Genomic DNA, 23,133 nt, shown 5'->3' on the forward strand with positions numbered 1-23,133 from the left:
TTTTAGCATATCTAGAATTCATTTTTGCTTCCAATTCTAATAGGGTTCTATATAACCCTCGAGTGATAGAAACATAATCTTGAAGTTCATTTTTATTCTTCAAATTTTATATACTATCAAGATACTACGTGGCTCCAACGCATATACTAACCCTTCATTTGATCTGAATTCACCTTTCTACATCCATCCAGATTATCCATGACAAATACATGTCAATGAAAACCTTGATGACAACAATTATGCCCACTACATCAAATAAGAATGAACTTTACTACTTTTACCAAAATAGGTAACATACTTTGTAATTTTTATTGGTTATTTATCACAATTTTTGTCGAAAAGATCATTGTATTTTTTATTGGTTATTTATCTAACAATAATATATAGCTCCAAACATATAGTCTTTGTGTTGTTGCTAAAAAAATTCAAAATATATAAAACAAGTCTTTTCTGTCCAATGATATTGTAATTTTTTATTGGTTATTTAAAAAATCACTTTATTTAGATTTCTATTTATTTAGCCGTTTGAATTTAAAAATAATTATGTTTCTTGTAGATTGTAGACGTTTAGTCCACCGATGTGGTCTGTAGACTGCACACGTTTTAACTCTTAAGAAACAAACAACACCTAACGTTATTCGTATGGCTAGCCCAGAGCTGTTAATGTCGTCGGAGCTTGAGTTCATGTATTAATGTCTATTTCAAGTGTTTTTATTTTAATTTTGAAGTTCTTTAGATCCTAGTCTATAATAAATAACGAGACAGAAAAAACATTAATGACATGTATCAAAATGTATCAAATCGAATCGAATTATTACAATATTTCACCTCATGGTAGTAATACAGAAAAAAAATATATATAATTACGTACGTCTTCGAAAAGCTACATAATTAACCATCCATATAAAAATCACCAAATCTAAATTGATAGTCTTCGGAACTTACCTCATAATTAAAGTGAGATTTATGGTTGGAAGGAGCACGCAGTGATAAATCTAAAACAATATTTGTTTAGGAGGAAGAAACTTATCATCCAATATGATAGTCGCAAGAAACCAATACTGGCGTCCAATCAACCAGTACAAAAATAGAAAACTTACCATGTACGAGAGTGTAGTCAAAAGATATTGTGACTGTATATACTTTTTTGGGAAGAGTAGAATGAAGTTGTATGAGAAAGCAGCTATCACAAATATGATCGACTCGGCAAGAAATGCCATAGCAAATGTGAGCTTAATGAATAATACTCTAAATAAAGCAGTTTCTGTATAGTGAGAGCTAATGATGGATAAGAAACAGAAAATTGAAGTGGAAGCCAATATAAAAGACACACCATTCGATAGAAGAATGCTATTAAGGTGCTTGTTTTCAGTGAACACAGGCTTACCTGTGTCTTGGTTGTATCCACCTACAAATGTAATACAGGCTGCAAAACTTATGGTTGCTATAAGTGCGGCAACCACCATTAATTCAGATGATATCTTTTTGGTCCACTCCACGCCTCTTGCAACTAGCTCTTTATGATTCTCGTTAAATAATTCACGTGGTCGTATGCCAGCTTTGTTCTTCTTTTCTCGAAGGGAAGGAGGGAGTATACCACACACACTCTGTGAACGCATATATAGATATTACATAATCATGATCAATTTATAAAAGACATTGTATCAACACAAGTCCTTCAACATTGGGATAGTTGAAGAAAACGTAAGGGGAAAATATCCAGTTTTACTTAATTCGGTAATGAGAAATTAAATATCCTCCTACTTTTTCTCCTATATATCCTTCTATATGTGTAACATTTAATGCTCATTTAATGAGATTTAAAAATATTTTAGAATACTAATATGACACATGTCATCATTTAAATGGGTAGGAGGATTGGTAGGATCAAAAGGTAGAAGGATGTTTAATTTCTCTTCGGTAATTAATTTGTACGTATACATGCATTTACCCCTCTCTCTCTCTCTCTTAGAAAAAAATAATGAGACTTTAACTAAAGAAGATATACAAAAAAAGGAGGAAAACTATGAACATAAACTAATATTGTGCGAACGATAATGCAGTAAATTACTGAATATACAAGTATTGTATTGTGTCTTCGATTTGATTTGCGATCGTCGTGTCAAATGTGTAAGATACTTATGGATCTACGAATCTCCAAGGAGAAAAAGTCATCATGCTTAATTTGTTAGCTAGTCATATAAACGGAAAGGGTGATTATCAATTTGCTAATCATACCAACTGCTAATAAAAGATAGATATATTTTTTTACTATCATTAACCGAATAAAACACATATTAAAATTGTTAACCTAAATAATATTGTGTATTATGTTGTATTATAAAACCCATGTGGCCCACTTTGTGTAGCCCTCTTAGTGAGCCCATCATATATTTATTATATATTGCATTTCATGAGAATGACGATTATGAGAAAACACTGATTAGAAAAAATAGGCTTATATTTAATTAAGGTCTCTGTGTCTTCTATCAATATTCTTAGTTTGTCTCATGCAACATCTAAAGCAGTTTGCGTAAGAATCTTTGTTATAAATTAAGTTGGAGTGAAAGATCAAAGCCAAATATAATGAAATACGCACCTGGAACCATGCTAGATCTGTTAGCAGTTGTGCAGCTGGCCCTGGAATGTCCTTCAATAGATAATCACTCCTTGTTGTCTTGCTGAGGATCCCGACTAAATGCAACATATTATTACCATTTTCGTCTTCAAGATCAACTATTGATTCCTTCATTGAGCCTAGAACATGCAATAGGGAGTAGATACCCCTATATCGATGTGTTACAGCAACATGAAAAATACTTTGCTTGTTATCATTTAGTGCTAGTACTTGCTCTGGATATTGACGAATTAGCTCGACTACAAATGCTGTGTTGCCCATTTCTGCAGCTACAAATAGTACACTGGAGGAATAGTACTTATCATCCGTAATCTGGTCAGGAGACCCTCTTACCATGTCATCAATTTTAGTTTTGGGCAATTTCATAATATGTCCCCAAATGATTCTAAGCAATTCCATGGCTTGATTTCCCTCGTTAACAAGTCCGTCATATCCATCGCGTAGGAAAACTGAGAAACCAATTAAGTGGATGATATTATTTACTTTGAATAGTTAGTTAGCTATGAGTTAATTTTGAATGAAAGTGCTTAAATGAGAAATAAAATGTGTGAATACATGCATGAGGGAATATTCACATTAGAAGATAACAATATGACCATTATATATATATATATATATATATATATATATATATATATATATATATATATATATATATATATATATATATATATATATATATATATATATATATATATATATATATATATATATATATATATATAGAGAGAGAGAGAGAGAGAGAGAGAGAGAGTAAATGAGTGATAATTCTCAATAACACATACAAGAAAAATCTCTAGTGCCAATAGACTAACTAATGATATGTTATCAATTTTATTGAATAATGTGGCACAACTTTCCTTTTTCATGCCGGTATTTATAATACATTTTAAACTGAAAGATGGTCTAACCAATTTATTATTCTTTTGTATATTATTGTTGGCTTGTTATAAGTAATAATTTATGTCAAGTTAATACCTTCATTAAGAGGTTTTTATTAATTATCATTATGATTATGATTAGACTATTGAGATACTAAAGTCTCGACGAAAGACTCTCTTAAGAGTCCTGCCCTTTGATGTTTAAGAGTTGATCCCCTTAATTGACCGCTCCAATTACTAGAATAGAGAGCATGTCCAGCGATAGAGCCGTAAAAAACATATTAGTGTACATTATATAGCATACTATAAAATCGCTCCAATCACTAGAATATGGAGTTGATACCCATATATATGTGGTTTGATTCATATTTTTTGGTAAAATGAGTAAGTACGTTGAAATTTTTGTCGGTATATATTCTCTACTAATCATATTCTCTGTGTCAACATTATGTAGGTATGAGACTTGCAAAACCGCCATGGTTATTAGTGTACATTGTAGCCTATTGTTGTAATATCTTATCGATCAATTAAATCTCCAGTTATGGTAAATATCATTCTTTAATATGGTATCCTCTCTCTCTCTCTCTCTCTCTCTCTCTCTCTCTCTCTCTCTCTCTCTCTCTCTCTCTCTCTCTCTCTCTCTCTCTCTCTCTCTCTCTCTCTCTCTCTCTCTCTCTCTCTCTCTCTCTCTCTCTCTCTCTCTCTCTCTCGCGGACCCTAGCATTCGACCTCCTTAACATCACTGCTACTCCTCCTCTCCTCACCTTTCTACCTTCTCGACCCTCTTTCTTGGCTCACCGTGGCTAAAAACTCATTCGTCACATACCAAAAACCCTACGACATAACCAACATCAAGGCATATGTTCCATTAACCCTAGTTCTTAACGAGTTAAACTATGTTACTTGATGCAGGCTCTTTGAGACAGACTGCAATGATTTTGGTGACCTCATAAACATTGATGGCTCTTCCACCCCCACGGCTAACAACCCCGAATGACACAAACTTGATTATATTGTCAAAGTGTGGATCTACGACACCATCACCCGATCGTTCTTCACAATGATCCTTCAAAAAATGGAAGCGCTCAATCAATTTGGAAAAGTCTTGAAAACCATTTTTCCAACAAAAAGATGCATGTGTCATCGAGTTAGATAATGAACTTCGTACACTGGTTAATGGCGAAAAGGGCGTAGCTAGTAACAAGGAAGGTGGGTCCTAGGACCTACTTTTTTATTTTTTTAATAAAGCAAGGTATAAGTTAAAAAAAATTAGGAACTGCATTAATATTGTCAAAGGACCAAAGTAACCCAATATCTTAATCCAATCTCATTAGTCAATAGCCCACTCCATTTAATATTAAAAAAAATAAGGAAATAGAAATATAACAAAATATTTGCTACTTTGTAACATTCAATTTCAAAATCAAGAATGTCTCTATATTTTTTAATAATAATTTAGTGTCGTATATTTCAATGATACTTTAGTATTATATATTGAAAAAAATGAAATTTGAGTATAGTATAGTCTCGTATATTGAAAAAATGTCTTAAAGGTATTGATAACGACACAATTATCAATATGTTTCAAGATATAAAACCTCATAGAGTTTATAACTATTGAAATGATGTTTAAGTATTTTAAGGCATACAACTCGACCCGCCACTACTAGTATTTGTTTCTCTTTCATATTTTTTTAGTTTTATTTACATAAGAAATCATATGGTTTTTTTTTTCTAGATTCGCCACTTGGCGATAATACAATTTCCCAAATTTTCCAAAAGATGAAGCTCATCTCTGATATATTAGAAAATATTGATGTTCTCATCCCCGATAAGACCTATGTCACTTATCTCAACAATGATTTGACCCTGAGATTTAAAAACATCGTTATAAATTTGATGTCACTATGTCCTACGTATAAGCTTCCTAAAGGCACTTTCTATCATTATATTGGAAGAATAAAGGCTTTCTCGCACCCGATCTCAACAACATATCCATACAGACCACCCTTCTTATCCTATTGTTTTTAAACTAGTCTATCATGTCAATCTTTTGGGATCAAACTCAATTTATCTCAACCTCTCGTAACAGCGACTCCGACAACATGCGTCGTTGCCTTGGCAGCCCTTCAACCGGCCATGTACCATCATCGTTGAGCTTCTTCTAGCCCAATATCATTACCTCACAGTTTCCATGATAGACCGCCCCAACCTCTAAACAACCGAGTATCCTCGATGTTGCCCTATATCAACCGATAACCCCCAATCTGACGGTGTTCTATGGTGTCTCGTTAACATCGGGCCTCACTCCACTATGGTAGCGGTTCTCTCCAATGCCCACATATCAAATATCATATTTAACCCACATACGTATCTTAAGCTTTCAATTCCATGATTGTTCACTATATTCTCAATGCAACAACAACAACAACCGGTACATGGATATTGGGCAACAAATCATTTCGCGTCCGACTCAGGTATACTAAATAATGTTCCCTCTAGAAGCAATATTAAATCCTTCCTTATAGGAAATGTTTCATCTATTCCCATAACCTATACTAGACACGCTTATAAACCAATTTGCCATCGACCTTTACACCTACGTAATGTGCTTGTCACACTTCATATTCTTAATAATCTCATATGTGTTCGAAAATTTACTCGTGATAATAAAGTTTTTGTCTATGATGATATTGCGTTTTCTATGAAGGATTTTCGCACTCAATAGAACCTGTTTATAGCTCGGGTGATTTGTACTGTGGTCCTCAATCATTCTAGTATTCACATGCTCTCCCTTCATGTAGTTCATCCTTATGGAATCAACGCCTTAGCCATATGGGGGACCGTGTCCTTAAATCCGATTTCTCTAGTCGTTTAACTTTTTTGTAGTAAAGAATAGTTTATTTGGGTGTCATGTTTGTCAACTTGTTCAACACATCTGTTTACCATTTACTAGTTCTATTTCTCGTTTGTCATATTAGATATTTGTCATATAAGATTTTATGTATCAACTACCATAAAATTTCTTGATTTTATAGAATTTTTAAATGTTCCTTTAACTATTAACTATCAACAACTATCATTCATGTAACGCTTGCATTATTTTGTTAAGTATTTAAGGAAAAATATTTATTTAGTTAACTATGTAAATTTCTTATAAAAAAATAAATAAAAGTTCTTCACCCACGATATGTGTTCATATAAATTTTATTGGTATACAGGCCCGGTCTAGACGGTGGGCAACCCGGGCGGTCGCCCAGGGCCCATGTCTCTAAAGACTCAAAATTCCTATGATATATGGTATATAGAGAGAAAGAAAAAAAATCAACTTATATAAAAATGTTAGGAAAATTATTTTTTCTTTAAATTAGTTGTTTTTGTAATGTTGTAGCCTTATTTTGCTTTTTAATATTAATAGTAAATTTTATAAACGGTTTGTCAATTTTCAACTTTAGAGACACATTTTTTCTTTTCGCTTTGGGCCCACTATATCTTTGGTCCGGCCCTGATGGTGTGTGTGTGTGTGTGTGTATATATATATATATATATATATATATAGTGTTGGGCCTTAAGTGTTGCGTCATTTTGGTTATAATAGTTTAGTCTGTTTTGTATCTGGGTTGGGTCTGTCCACCCGTTATTTATTATTAGGGGTTTAGCTATTTAAGGTGCAAGCATGCACCATATCTTGTAATCGTCAAATCGTCTTTTGTAAACCCTACACGTCTTTACAATAGCAGTTCTTTATCGAGCACTTCTAAGATTGTGATCATTAATCATTCGACATATTTGATATTCATTCAGTGTTCTCGATTCGTTTACCTGTTGACTTTATTCGATCATTCAAGATTTATTCTCAACATATATATATATATATATATATATATATATATATATATATATATATATATATATATATATATATATATATATATATATATATATATATTGTGTACATGCTATACGGTCAAATATTATGGTTATACAATATTTGTATAAAAATCTTGTTATAAACTTAACAAGTTATGTTAAGTAACATAATTATAAAAAGATTATAAGGATAAGATGATAGTGTAAAATAAATATTATTTAGGGTTCATTATCAGCCTGCATCACCCTCAAATCTCATAGAACCCTAACCCTAATCCCTCTTGGTGGTTTTGGCCCATTTTTACGGTTTTGGTGCTCTTTGGGTGCATTCCGTACTGAGATAGTATCTATAGCAGGAGTGCGCACTCTCATCTTTTTAGAGTTTCATGCATGTGGGGCTCCTGAGTTCTTCGGGAAAAAGGACCCAATTGTTAGCAGGCGATGGTTGGAAGAAATCACGAACGCTTTCCATACTAGCTTCTTTCCCAAAAGGTCGAAGGTCAAAATCGCATCTTGTCTTATGAAAGACAGAGCCCATGATTGGTAGGAGGAGGTGGGCCAAGCCTTGGGAGGAAAGGCTATCGAGGCGATGACTTGGGATGATTTTTTGATGAGATTCAGTTCTGAGTTTGCACCAGTGATCGAGGTTCGACAACTGGCGAGGGAGTTTTAGGACCTTTTCCAGACTACTGAGACTGTGGCGGAGATCACTGACATGTTCCGTGAGAAGGATTTATTGGTTCCACAGTATGTGGCGGACAAGGAGATGAAGAAGGCAAGGTACCATGATATGCTGAAGGATGAGATACGGGAGTTTGTGAGCATGACCAGTTGTAGGACCTTAAAGGACATGATAGCGAGGGCCCAAGAACTGGAGATTAATCTGGAGACTGTGAGGAAGAGGAATTCAGTTTGGGCTCAGGTATTAGAGGGATTAACAAATAATCCCAAGGTTTTTGATTCTTGATCGAGGGGATAATAGGGTCAAATTCGTTGTAGCAAGTGCGGAAAGACGAACGAGGGGACTTATAGGGTGGGTGGTTCTGGTTGCTTCAGGTGCGGCAAGATTGGTCACTACAGCAGGGATTTCACCATCACCACCACCACCTAAGGATCGATTTTGATTTGCTTCCATGTCAATCAGAGGGTCCACTAGAAGGCCAATTTCCTGAGTTTGACAGTGGGAGCGATGGCAGCTCCTGCTTCGGCGACATTGAGGATCACTGAAAGCCGCCAGGGCAAGGCGGAGGTACCAGTTATGAGGAGTCGAGCTTTCCAGCTGACAACCGTGGAGGCTCATGCAACACCAGTTGTGGTTACTAGTATGTATCTTCTACTTATCTCATATATTGTTTTGATGTTTATGCTTATTTTATATATCTTGTTGTATAGGGACGTTCCTAGTGAATGGTGTTCCAGCTTTAGTTCTTTTTTATTCGCGAGCACCCGATTGTTCGTATATCTTGCGCTCAGTAAGAGATTCGGTGACGCTCCTGGGGAGTTTGATTATCCGTTAGATGTAAAGATAAACAACGATCATCTAGTGTGAGTATCAAGGGTTCATCGGGATTGTGTGTTGGAGTTATTTAGCGAGCAGTATCCGATTGATTTGGTTCCTATCCCTTTGCATGAGATCAAGGTTATCATAGGGATGGATCGGTTGATCCCTAATGGGGAAATGATTGATTGCGAGCACCAGTTATTTCGGGTTCGAAACCTAAGTAGAGGAGAGCTATTTATCCATAGTGAGGGTGCTCAGTGGGGACCAGCTCTCTGTTTAGCCGCGAGAGCTAGTTTGTATCTTCAGCAGGGTTGTTCTAGTTTTGTGGATTATGTATTGGATACAAGAGAAGAGGGGAAGAGGATGATTGATGATGTGTCGATCATTCGAGAGTATCCCGGTGTGTTCCCGGAGGACTTTCTTGGAGTACCTCCATAGAGACAGGTTGAGTTCCGTACTGATTTGGTTCCTAGTGCGGATTTGATAGTCAAGGCACCTTATCGGTTAGCACCACCGGAGATGTAAGAGTTGTTTATACAACTATAGGAGCTGTTAGACGAGGGGTTTATTAGGCCGAGTAGTTCACCCTGGGGAGTACCAATATTTTTGGTGAAGAAGAAAAATGGTTACCACAGGATGTGCATATACTGCCGAGAGCTGAACAAGTTAACAGTAAAAACCGTTATCCGCTTTCGAGGATTGATAATTTGTTTGACCAATTACATGGTGCGTCTTGGTTCTCCAAGATTGATTTGCGTTCAGGCTACCATCAGATGAGGGTTCGGGATGAGGATTCTCATAAGAAAACCTTCAGAACTCGTTATGGTCATTATGAGTTCATGGTGATGCCTTTTGGGCTCAACAATGCACCAGAAGTGTTCATGGACCTCATGAATAGGGTTTATAGGCTGATGTTGGATCATTCAGTGATCGTTTTCATTGATGATTTCTTAATATATTCTAATTTCTAAGACCAAGGATCAGCATGAGCATCACTTGCAAGAGGTTTTGGAGACTTTGAGGAGGTAGAGGCTTTATGCCAAATTCTTCAAGTGTGAGTTCTAGTTACGCGAGGTGCAGTTCTTGGGACACATTGTCAGTCAGAAAGGTATATTGGTCGATCCGACCAAGATCGAGGATGTGATGCAGTGGGAGGTTTTGAGGTCACCATCTGAGGCTTAGAGTTTCCTTGGCTTAGCATGGTACTATTTGAGGTTCATTGAGAATTTCTCCAGGATCGTACTTCCATTAAACAAATTGACAAAGAAGTCAGTTACTTTCCGTTGGGGGCCTAAGCAGCAGGCAACATTTAAGAATTTAAGGCAGAGATTGTGCAAGGCTTTGATTTTGACCTGAGGGTTTTGATAACTTCATGGTTTATTGTGATGCTTCCATCACCGGATTGGATGCAGTGCTTATGCAGTGGGGTCACATAACCGCATATGCATCGAGGCAGTTGAAGCCTCATGAGGCGAATTATCCTACGCATGATATGGGGCTGGGAGTTGTGATTTTCGCCCTCAAGATTTGGCGATAATACCTCTATGGGTTTTGTTGTACCATTTACACGGATCACAAGAGTTTGAGGTACTTGATGGATTAGACAAATTTGAATATGATGCAACATAGATAGCTATATGTAGTGAAAGATTACAACTACGAGATTTTATACCACCCCGGGAAGGCTAAGGTGATGGTCGATGCGTTGAGTCGCAAGGTGACTAGCGCAACTATTTGAGATCTATGTTTGATAATGACGGTGGTTACCCCATATATAGAGTAGATTCACGAGGCTGGGGTTGATGCTAAAAAAGAGGAGCACCGGAAGATTGATCGCATTGTGGGTCAGGTTTCCTCTTCTGATTATGAAAGTCGGTGATTGTTGACCTTACATCGGAGAGTTTGGGTTCCGTATTTAAGAGGTACCCATCCGATTCTAATGGAAGAGGCACACAAATCAAAGTTCTATATTCATCCGGGTGCGACAAAAAAAGTGTATAGAGACCTCCGACTTAATTATTGGTGGCCCTGGATGAAGCGAGATGTGGCTTGGTATGTGGAGAGGTACTTGACATGCAGGAAATTCAAGGTCGGGCATCAGTGACCGCATGAAAAGTTGGAGTCGTTGGGCATCCCTGTTTATAAATAGGAAGAGATCACAATGGATTTCATCACAAAGTTACCGAATAGCGCGGGGGATGGATTCAATTTGGGTCATCGTAGATCGATTGACTAAGAGTGTGCATTTTATCCCCATTCAAGAGAGCATCTCTGCAGAGAAATTGGTAGATATTTGTATCTGTGAGGTTGTGGCATGGCATGGGGTTCCGGTATCAATGGTTTCGAACCGGGATGTGCGTTTCACTTCTAGATTCTGGAAGAGATTTCATGAGGAGGTGGGTACTCGACTGCACTTCAACAAGGCTTTTCACCCGTAGACTGACGGTCAGAGTGAGCGGACTATTAAGACTCTATAGGATATGCTATGGGCATGTGTTTTGGACTTTGATAGTAGTTGGGATTCGTATCTGCCATTGGCTGAGTTCTCATACAACAACAGCTACTACGCTAGTATTAGTCGACCTCCCTTTGAGATGCTCTATGGGAGGAAGTGTCAGAACCCAATTTTTTAGGGAGAGGTTGGCCAACAATTCATGGGGAGTACGAAGGTGGTACTCAGGACTATAGAGTTGATTCAGCAGGTGCACAACAGGCTTCAAACCGTGTAGAGTCGACAGAAGAGTTATGCTAATAGACGTCGATCATATTTGGAGTTTCAGGTCATGGATATGGTACTCCTGAAGGTGTCACCTTGGAAAGGTGTCATTCGATTTAGGAAGCAGGGTAAGTTGGGCAAAAATATATTGGTCCTTTTAGGGTTATTGTCCGGGTGGCCAGAGTTGCATACCTTCTAGATCTACCAGAGAAGCTAAGTCAAATTCACAATACTTTTCACGTCTCTCAGTTGCGGAAGTGTTTGTTTAATGACTTCGTAGTGGTCCCTTTGGAGGATATTCAAGTGGACAAGCGCCTGAATTATAGAGAGAGACCATTGCGATCCTCGATGGGAAAATGAAGACTCTGCAAAACAAAGTGGTGGGTTTGGTGAAGGTGTAATGGCAGCACCGAAAAGGCTCAGAGTGGACGTAGGAGCCTGAGGAAGAAATGAGGGAGCATTACCCAGAGTTATTTGCAGCGGCGGACTTCAAGGACAAATCTGACTCAAGTGGGGGAGATTTGTAACAATCATTTCTCATGTACTTTTCATTCATATATTAAACATAAATTTCTTGCAAAAATGATCCTTACGTTGGGCGTAAGTAATGAGTATGCGGGGCGTAGTTCATTAAATGAATGTGAGGGTTGCATGCTCTACGCGATCCGTAACTCCATCTACGTAGGGCGTAGATGAATAGTTGCCAAAACCTAATTTTTTAAGGTTGAGACCCTATTTAAACACCTTAAGTCCCTTGAGGCCTCTTCATGCTTAGCCTCCACGTTCCCCAAACAGTGATTTCAAAACCCTAATTCTTTATAATCATGTTATGATCCTTTTGGGTGTTTTGGTGCATTTTGAAGGAGGTAAAATCTACCATATTGGATTGATGTGGCTCAAGCTTGAAGATCCATAGCTTTCATCTCTTTAGCTATCTTCTGGAAATATAAAGTTCTCACCTTTGTGGTTTTATGGCTTAGATCTAGGTTAGATTATTGATTTGCATGCTTTTAGTCCCATAGTTTTGGTTCTTGTGAGTAAAAGCTACTCCATAGCTTAAGGTTGTCATTTCATGGGTTTTCTAAGGATCAAATGTCATAAAAATGAAACATTTGTTGCTATCTTTCATCCATGCAAGTGTTTAAGGTCATTAAAGAGTGATATAAATCTAGGGTTTGGTTTTGGGTTTCAGTAAGCCATGCAAAGGCATAAAGTTAGGAACTTTATCCTTTTAGACATCCACTAGATTCAGATCTGAGTGTTGTACGTTTGCTCTTAAGCTATTAAGGGATTAATAAGGAGGTTGGCAAACCACGTAGTTACGCAGGGGGTAAACCTAGCTACGTAGCGTGTAGCCTGGTTTGACCCTGTTTTCTAAGGAAAATCTCTATGCACAGCGTAGAGAAGAAGTACGCAAAGCATAACCCCAGAAGATGAAATTGTCATCTTAAGGGATTTAGGCCATGTTTGCAATGGTATAGACTTGGAAGGGTAAAATGGTCTTTTACCCTAGAAAGAGAAAGTATGTAATGGACCCTTGATTACGGATTATCAACCTAATTATTAATTAAGGTTATTTTGGATATGTATAGTGTGAGGAGGTTCCCGTACCAGCAGCTCGAGTGTGAGATTTATCGGTTAGTGAAGGCACCATGAGTACTGGGCAGGTAAGTCTTCTCACAGTACTTGTGTGATCGAAGGCACCAGTGTTGGCCCATCACATTATGTGTATACGATGCTAGTTGTCTTTGTGACTCTTGCATGTGTTTGTATGTATGTTTCGCGGGCCCACCACATGTTACGGACGGGCTAATTAACCGGGCGGGGTCCGATGTCGGGTAGGGCCTGATGGGCGGGGACTGTAACACCAAATTAGAGACGATAAGCATCAAAAATGAATTTTTTATGGAAGATTATTTAGAAGGATTAATCTTAACCAAGTTGTAGTATATTTCACAAGGTTTTCGTGCATATAAAGAACGCCAAAATCCGAGTTATAACGAAGAAGTTATGACCTGTCGAAGTTTCGCGACAGAACCGGCACGACCCAGCGCGACGTAAATAGTGAATTTAAGGTATATATATATATATATATATATATATATATATATATATATATATATATATATATATATATATATATATCCTTAGTGATCTAAATTAGAATTGAAGATCTCATCGATAGTAGTGCAACGACGGAAAGACGGATGAAAACGGAGTTCAGATGAAGGAGTTATGAATTTCGAACGGAGTTTTCCTGTCCCGGCCTACTAAAGATAATATATAAGTAATATATTTATAATATATTAAAAATAAAGTCAAAATTAGCCAATGGAGTCTAAATGAGAGTTGTAGAGCATAATCTCACCTTCGCGTCGATATAAAGAACGTCGAAAACGGAGTTCGTATGCGAAAGTTATGAATTTCTGAAGTTCGGGGCGCGAAACCCCAAAACTGTCAGAGACCACGACGTGGCAAGCAGTTCCATGACATGGCAAGTCCTCTGACACCTCCGGGCGTCCCCCAGATGCAACTTGCGATGACGCATGCAGTGACGACCAAGCCCACGACGTGGAAAAAGGTTGCCACGACGTGGCAAGGGCCAATTTTGCCCTATAAATAGATTTGAAGGGCCAGCCATTTAGGGTTGCTATTTTCTCTTCTCTCTCTCCCATTTTACCTTGATTTTCATGCAATAAATATCCCGAATCCCCGGTATCAACCCCGAGACCCGAAGCAAGTCTTGAAGCACCGAAGATCCCAAGAAGAAAAGAGTTTCCGAGCCGAAGCTCTACTCGCGAGAAGTCCGGTGTGTGAAGAGATCACAGTTTCACCGAAGGATACTACTTCTACAAGTCGTAGTGTTGTCTGATCATCTTCTGATCAAGTGAGTGTATAGTCACTTTAATCTTACACATAGATATGAAGTATTTTATAAAATACGTGTTATGTGTATATATATTGTTGTTTATATGTGTGAGTGTGTGGTCACTTTCTTCTAACAATAAATATTAAGTATTTGCTATGAAATACGTGCTATGCGTATAATATATTGTTGTTTATTTGAGATGATTGTGGAATGGATGAATTATATAAGTTTTAATGAGTTAAACTATATATGTATTTTGTATCTAAAAATATGTTGGGTAGAACATGAGTAGATGAGGTTGTTGGTAGGTGATAAAAGGTGGGTTGGACCATGAGATAAAAGAATAAAGAGATAAACTTGTTTAGATCCAAGGGTATGGATCAGATCAAGAGGTTAGTTTTAGGTCCATGAATATGGATTAGGTAATGAGGAAAATTTAAGATCCGGGAGTACGGATTATGTATTTTGGAACTACGTATTCATTCAAAAAGGTATCATGTGTATAGTCCCTTTTAGGAATCATGATTTTAAATACGAGTATTGATTATAATATGAAATATACATATGTATGTGAAGTATTTGTCATTGTCCGAAATACGTGTTAGATATATTTGATAATATACAACGTGCGAATCCGATATGGTTCAATATGTGTTAAGATGTGTATATATGATACTATTACTTAAAAACCTTGTGTTAAGTATACACTAGTTAGCGTTTCCTAAACGGAGATAGTATCAAAAAGTGATTATAAACATTGTAGGTTTGCCTAGTGATGGGTTAAGACTTAAATGGGATGTTTAGTTCAATTAGGATTGGGATTTGGGTAGTCTCTTATTAAGAGTACGTGTGGGGTGAGATTGATGATCGGTGGAGTACGTCCTACGTACAGAAGTACATTTTATGTACGAAGTATTTTTCAAAGCTCTGTGTCTTGGGTGTTGCTTGTGCCAGGGTACTATTATGTTCTCAGGTACGATTCTTTCGCATACTAGAGTACTATAATGTGCAAGAAGTACTATCTTGTACAAAGTCTTTCGACAATTTTGTGTGTCGGTTACAGGAGCGTACGAGAATACTCTATTAGTATTTCCCCATACTTTTATTTTGAGAGAGCTTTGGAGTCAGCGTTTCTTTTATGAAGTGATCAACCGAGCTTCATATGTCAGCATTTTCTTTCACGAAGTAATTAAGGGAACTTCGTAAACTACCTAATAAAGTGCGTTGGTAATAGACCACTGCTAGGTATGTCTGGTGTTATATTGCTGGGATAGGTAGAGTCTGGGGGTATAATACCTCATGATAGTCGGACCACGCCTAGGCATTGTTATCTAGATAACTACCCCTGACTTAAAATGTCTTGTGGTTCTTTGTTTTACAAACGAAGGTTCGTGGTGAAACTTATTTCATTCCCCTCATTTGATGTCTTTATTGATCCTCGTTTACTGTCAAGGAATTTCCGAAGCAGCTTCGTCAGTTGTTATTCATATCGAATCTTTAGGCTAGATCTCGTAAGATCATTGTATAGGGTCAGTATGTGGGGATCGACGGGATGGGATATGTTGTTTTAGAAATATAATATGTGTTCATAATATCAGTGGTTTTGTAGGATCGAGATATACTTTATTATCACGTTGTTTGAATTAAGAGATTTCATACTCTATGTTCCTTAGATAATTAGGTTCATTGGGTAATATTGGAACTAAATGTTCTTTAGGTGTTCTTAAACTAGGTGTCCATTAATTATTGTGAATTGCGTGTTCACCAGAGGTGATCCAAGAACCATGTCAACACTAGACTTTGTGCCAATTCGTTAGGGCAATCCTTAGGAATGAATGGGAGAAGGGTAATCGGTTCTTAGGATAAATATTTAAGAAATAAATGGAGATAAAGGGGGTGGGTAATTGGATTGATTATTTGATAATTAAATATAATAATTATATTATTGTGGGTTGAAAACCCTATAAGCTCACTAGGCTCCCAAGCCTGACCCACTCAGTTTAATTGTATCACAGGTATCGAAACGAAACTGCTTTGTACTGAGAGATTAAAGGAGATGTAAATCACTAAAGTAAATGAATGTATGTTCTGTTTATGCTTCTGTGTCTGTATCGGAACATGACATCCCGAGGTTTTATTATTTAATGAAAATACATTCTCTTTGAGAAATGTCTTGATAAGTTTTTATCATATCTTGTTTTGGGAACAAATTCCGCAACTATTTTAATCAAAGGCTTACTCTGATTTTAAAATAAAGCATAAACAAACCGGTCTTTTCTGGTCGTGAAATTTGGGGATGTCACAGGGACCGATGTATGTATGGTATGTGGTATTTTGGGGAACTCACTAAGCTTTGTGCTTACGGTTTATGTTTATGTTTCAGGTGCTTCCGGTTCCAAAGGGAAGTTCGACATGATTGCATTGCACTACCAGTGTTCCACATTTTATGACTTGTTTTTGTACTCTGATAACTATCTGATACAACTCTATGCTTTGATGGGCTTATGGAATGAAAAAATGGTTATTTTGGTTTACTTAAAAATAAAAATACTTGTTAATTTGGGACGTTACATATTATATGTATGGTATGTGGTATTTCGGGGAACTCGTTAAGCTTTTTGCTTACGGTTTTGTGGTTTAAACATTTTCGGGTACTTCCAGTTCCAAAAGAAATGGTCTGTCTTGACTGCACAACATCCCCTGATGGCTTTTTCCGCATTGATTACTTTTGATTTACTCTGATGTTACATTGTTGGTTTTGGAATATATGGTTGTATGACTTAATGGTTTTAAAATGAAAATTTTTTATTGGAATTTTTGGGACGTTAAAGTGTAACTTATATTGTGTTCATTATTGTTGTGATGAACCTATAAATAAAATTTATCAGTAATACTGATTGATCTACTTACGGGCGTGGTGTCGAGGCAAAATCTTAGTGAGGTGTTTAAAATGGATTTTTCAAAAAATATATTTATTTACTAAATGGATCCTACATCCAATATCATCTTACCTGGTCATTCTTTTTTTGATAGAACTTTATAATTTTTGGGATTAATGACGAATATGGGAAATAGTTAATATACTTGAATAATATAAATATAAACGAAAACTAAAACATAGTAATATTTGTATTTAACTCGTTTAAAAGGGAAAGCAAAAGTGTTAAAAGAAGATTTATCTTACCCGCAAATCTTTCACATTTAATAAGGTGAGTGCGTAGTTACTTTCTTGATGCACAATCTTAATAAAAGTATTTGTTACTTAAAAGATTAAATGTATATTGATTGCTTGCTATTTTTATTATGTGCTTAATGTATGCCATGTATTGTGATAGTATTACATGAATAGAAAATTTGTATTTGAAGTTAATTAAATGTATTGTAATTTCATCTAGTTATAAACTAAGACTTATTATCTATATGCTTAGTTCAAATTAAGTTGAATAACGAGTAGTCTCATTCTAGGGTAACATGTGAGATAGGAAACGGAGTGTAGTATTCCACCTCCTTCGAACAATGAATGGGTGTGCTTAAATCAGAAAATGAAAGGGTATGTCTGAGTCATCTACCAGAATAAGATGACAACACTTGATTATTCTATACGGTCTTGTGAATTACGTTGTTAGCGTGGATTTATAACCCATAGACGTAGAAGAATCATGGGATAACATATTCATCAAATACTCTAAACAAATTTTGGTTGCCTTATGACTTAACACCGAACAAGGAATACCCTAGTTGTGTAGCCACATTATTGCTCACAATGATTCACCCGGTAAGGTGATTCTTCTTGGTGATCGTTGATTAGGTTTGTGAGAATCAATTGGATTGGGTAACTGTGGGTACATTGTCTTATAGATATGTATGTTGTATTATATATATATATATATATATATATATATATATATATATATATATATATATATGTAGTAATGTTTCTTTTGCAGGACTAATAATATGATTTATTATCATTATAAAATTATGGGATTGAAAACTCTATGTGCCTCACTAGGTTCTTAAACCTGACACACTCAAATTATATGCATCACATGTAGTGGTGCTAAAGCTGGTGGAACTTGAATAGGAATATTGAGTAAATAATGAGACAACATGTAATAATATTCAGGACTAATACGTCTTTACGTTGTAACCTATGTTATGTATTAATTATGACATATGTAGTGTTTTGTTATTTTGATACAACGTTTGTTACTAATAAATATTTTATTAAACTGATATTTTCCGCAATAAAGACAACATTGTATTGAAAGAATAAAAAAAAATGTTCTGGAAAATAGGTGATATCACAATTCTCTAATCACATAAATCAGCTACCCGTCACTAAATTGATAAACCTTGGCAATATCACTCTATGACAAATATGTGGGTATTTGATCGGTTTCTAAGTTTATGGCAAACATGTAAGGGACTAGCGAAGGAATGAGGTCGTAACTAAAAGTCCTAAGAGCATTTGCAATTGTGAGTTCAATGGGAGAGTTGAATAAGATGACAAGTTTAGTTATCATTCAATGCATAGAACTTTACATTTATAAGATGTCATCTTAACATTCAACGGATTTGGAGTTCAATGATCATTGGATTTTTAAATGAGTAAAAGGAAAGTTTTCTAATTCTTAAATAAATAAATATTATAAATTAGCTTGTAATGTTCAATTGAACTTTATAGAGTTCAATGTATTATAAGAAAAAAAAATGATAGGATTGTATGGAATGTAGAATGATGATGTGATAATCTATTAAATTTTATAGATTTCAATGCATTGCGAATGCCTTTATGTATATTGTATAAATACCGATTATTTTCTTTCTAAAACATACACAAAAATAGATATTCATTCCATGAAGGAGATTATTACCAAGAATCCAATCGGGGAGTAGAGATTCTTACCAATTCTTTGGATCAAATTATATTGTTTCCTAAATGCACCAGAGTTACGTGCTAGAACTCCAAGTAGACTTCTTTCGCTCACAGCAAGTTCTGGACGATCTTTCACTATTTGTAGCGCGACATCTACAAGTAGTTGATATTTGGTTAATACGGTAACATGATGACTATTGGAAGAAAAGTGAATAATAATGGAACTTTTTGCATCTGATTTCACATTGAGAACCTTGGCAAAAACAATAACAAAAGTCAATATTGACCAATAGAATACGTAGTACTACAAATACGTTGAACTCACTCTAATACCATAATCTGGAAGCTACATATAAAAAAGGTAATTAAAAGAACTGTATCAACTTATTTATCTAGTAAAGATCCAAATAAAACATATGTAGAAAGTAGAAACTTTTGATAATGATTGAAATGCTCAATAGCAAATAAAAGCAACACATGAATTATAAACTGGCAACCATATACGCTTGATCATGATAATAATAGCTGGATTCTCTTCGGTACTAATTATGGGTAGCACAATGTGAAATCATCCATAAAGTTGAAATAAAATCTTTCTAATGGAATGGGAGAAAGAAGAGGCCATAGAGAAAGCGTTTAGAGAAATTAAAATTTCCTCCTATTTATTTTTCCCACTCATTCTCCTACCATTTTTAGATTATGATAAATGTAATTATTATTTACTTACCAAATAGCTCAGCCTCAACACATGCCAAGAGAACACATCCCCGACTCTCATCTGTCCAAAAACCGCTAGTCATTCTTTCTGAATTTTTATACAGATACTTCACCATAGCTTTCTTTCCCGATAAAGCTGCCATGTAAAGTGGCATCTTTTCTTGACTACCAGTGATATCGAGCAAGGCCTTGTTCTTGTTAACCAGAATCTTAGCCACTTTAACATGTCCAGCTACAGCTGCTAAACATAAAGCAGTGTTGGAACTGCTATTCCGAAGCTCCAAGTCCTCGTTTTCCATCAACCTCACCAGATTTTCCACAAAAAAGGTGTTTCCTCTATACGCTGCAACGTGAAGTGCTGTTTCATTGTTTCTATTGATGCTAAACCTTACCAGCTCTTGACGTTTGTCTAAAATGTCTTTAGCGTTTTCCCAATCACCCGCCATTGATGCTTTGTAGAGGGGAAAACAGATTTCAAGGAATTCTTCTCTTCTTCCATCTGTTTAATCATAAAATGAAGCTATACTCAATTTTTACAACAATAAGTAGTTTTATTTTCAAGATGCAACCATCTAAACTCTAGCTAGTCTCTCCATAATAAATATTTTACTATAATGCAACGAAAAAAGATCGGTCAATGCTCTACTAGAGTGGCCATGTGCATGCAATGTGGCGGCGCACTAGTGCATATTGACAGCATTTTGCATATGTTAATTCATGATATTGGTTTTTTTGATGATCTAAGGAAGGTAAGGAAATTGTGATAGCCTTTTTTTGAGGTTATTTAAGAAACACCATGAGACTAATTAAGTTAAGCTTGATCTTCTGCATAATAAAGTTAGAATGATGATTTAGAGAATTATTCAACCAATGATGTAATTTAAAGCTTCATGTGAATCTCAAGATCACATGCATGATGCCGAGAAGGACTTACCATCGAGTAGATCTTGACGAGGTAGGTTTAATGATCGCGGTTGTGGTGAGTTACTGTGTGAAGCATTAGGAATGTGAATTTGATGATGCTGGCTGATGGAATTCAGCTGAACTGAACCTAAGATCCCACTTGATGAGCTCATTTCTTTAGTTTCTTACTACAATGCGAAGGCACAACATTAGAATCAAAATGGAACCTCAAAACCATTTAGAAAGAGGATTTGAAAATTACCTGACATTAAATAGACTGAAGAGTGGTTTTTACCGAGGTTGTATAGCTTTGTTTGTATGTATGCATGTATCTATGAGTGAACTGAATCTAAGAATCTATTGATCTATTAAAAGATTTTGTGAGGAAGACACTAAAAGGTAGTACATCCAGATCTGTTCTTTAATCGAGATATATGAGTTGTCAAAAACTAATATACAAAGACTAGCTAGTATTTTAAAAATATATTTTAGATTTTCGAGATGCAAATAGTCATTTACCAAGATCAGAATATATTTTATTTAAAGGAAATATCACGTTAATTAGATAATTAGTATTTAAGTTATACTTATCCTTATCCTTTCTTATTCTTAGGTGTTATTCTTTTAGCATATCTAGAATCGTTTTTGTTTCCACTCAAGGTTGTTCAAATTTCGATTTTGATTTTACAATATTACAGTTTTAAAATCCTATAAGTGAAAAACGATCTCACACCTTTAGTTTTATTATATAGTCGAGTATCAAAAATTTGTTTATTCAACTTGAAATCCAACGTCACCATTTTATCGATTCATCTTGAGTTAAGCATTGCACATTCATAATAATCCCTTTATATATGAGTTCATTTTGGTTTGTAGCAACAAAAAGTATGGGTGATGCTTAAAAAGTTAAAGTTGATTATATTGTCTTGCGAGAAAATTTGAATACAAGTTCATTTTGGTAGGATCTTACGATCACGATCTTGCAAAATGTAAAACGATTTTAACTAAAATCTCGATTTTGACAACTTTGCTTCCAATTCTAATTGGGTTCCTATATAAACCTCGAGTGATAGAAACATAGTTTTTGAATTTAGTATTTATTCTTCAAAGTTTATACGGTATCAAAGAAGGATATCATATCCTACTAAAACAATGATGGGTATCCTACTAAAACAATGGCGGGTGATACTACAGTCAGTGGCTACGGCACATATACGAATCCTTCATTTGATCCGAAGTCACATTTCTACATCCACCCTGATTATCCACGACAAATACATGCCAATGAAAATCTTGGTGACAATAATAATGCCGACTAGTCCACAAAGATGAAAGACATTCTCCTGGCTAAAAATAAGGTCGGCTTCATGGATGGAACCATCACAAAACCGACAGAAGGAACCAATGAGTACAAAGTTAGCAACGAATTAAGTTCGGTCCTAATATTTCAAAAGTTGTGTAATATCGGGACTTCATCACACATGTAGTAAAAGAAATAAGACAAAATTGCAAAAATTGTCCCTTTGGTATGCATTTTTTGAGGTTTTAGTCCAAACCCCGACTTTTTTGGATTAGTGGTCTTTTTAAGCTAGTTTCGTTGTGGATTTGGTCCCAGAAAACGAGAGAGAGAGAGAGAGAGAGAGAGAGAGAGAGGTACTCTGTTATTTTTAAATTTTTAAAATAAATAAATTAATATTAAATTTTTAAAAAAATGAAAGAAAAATGAAAAATAAATACCCCAAGGGTATTATAGTCATTTCAATTTTCGGAGGGACCAAATCCGCAACTAAACTAGCTCAAAAGGACCACTAATCCAAAAAAGTCGTGGTTTGGACTAAAACCCCCCAAAAAATGCATACCACAGGGACCATTTTTGCAATTTTATCAAAAAAATAATTCAATCTTGACCTATGGTGAATTCCCCAAAATCTATTTTAACCGATGTTGCAAAAATCCCAACCATGCGTTACCCATCCGACTAGAGGGTGTCTGGCGATTAATCCCTGCCTACATAATGACTTAATGAGTGAACTAGTAGAAAATGATGAAATTTTAACACTTTGAGGAAGTTTTATCTTAATAGAAACTATTTGAGGAATGAGAAGTGTTGTATTAATCATATTAACCTATTTTGTTATGATATTAGTGGTATTTACGAA

General features: G+C 35.7%; 1 protein-coding gene across 1 annotated transcript; it reads right to left on the bottom strand.

Annotated features, from left to right (window-relative positions):
- Positions 1–797: 797 nt before the first annotated feature.
- LOC111878266 (ankyrin repeat-containing protein ITN1) lies at positions 798–21,373 on the bottom strand. Its single transcript, XM_042895610.1, has 6 exons — positions 21,237–21,373; positions 21,006–21,162; positions 20,082–20,570; positions 19,385–19,507; positions 2,600–3,087; positions 798–1,607 (listed from the first exon to the last, which is right to left on the bottom strand). The coding sequence occupies exons 2-6, from the start codon at positions 21,145–21,147 to the stop codon at positions 996–998; spliced, it is 1,854 nt and encodes a 617-aa protein (XP_042751544.1). The 5' UTR covers positions 21,148–21,162; positions 21,237–21,373; the 3' UTR covers positions 798–995.
- Between the last annotated feature and the right edge of the window lie 1,760 nt (positions 21,374–23,133).

Source organism: Lactuca sativa, chromosome 6 (assembly GCF_002870075.4).
Source record: "Lactuca sativa cultivar Salinas chromosome 6, Lsat_Salinas_v11, whole genome shotgun sequence".
In the NCBI taxonomy this organism is placed as follows: Eukaryota; Viridiplantae; Streptophyta; class Magnoliopsida; order Asterales; family Asteraceae; genus Lactuca; species Lactuca sativa.

Coding starts and splice junctions, on each gene's coding strand:
- LOC111878266 (XM_042895610.1), bottom strand. CDS start 21,147: ATGAGCTCATCAAGTGGGATCTTAGGTTCAGTTCAGCTGAATTCCATC. Junction 20,571..21,005: donor TCGTCAAGATCTACTCGATG/GTAAGTCCTTCT, acceptor ATGATTAAACAG/ATGGAAGAAGAGAAGAATTC. Junction 3,088..19,384: donor TAATTTGATCCAAAGAATTG/GTAAGAATCTCT, acceptor TTGGTTTCTCAG/TTTTCCTACGCGATGGATAT.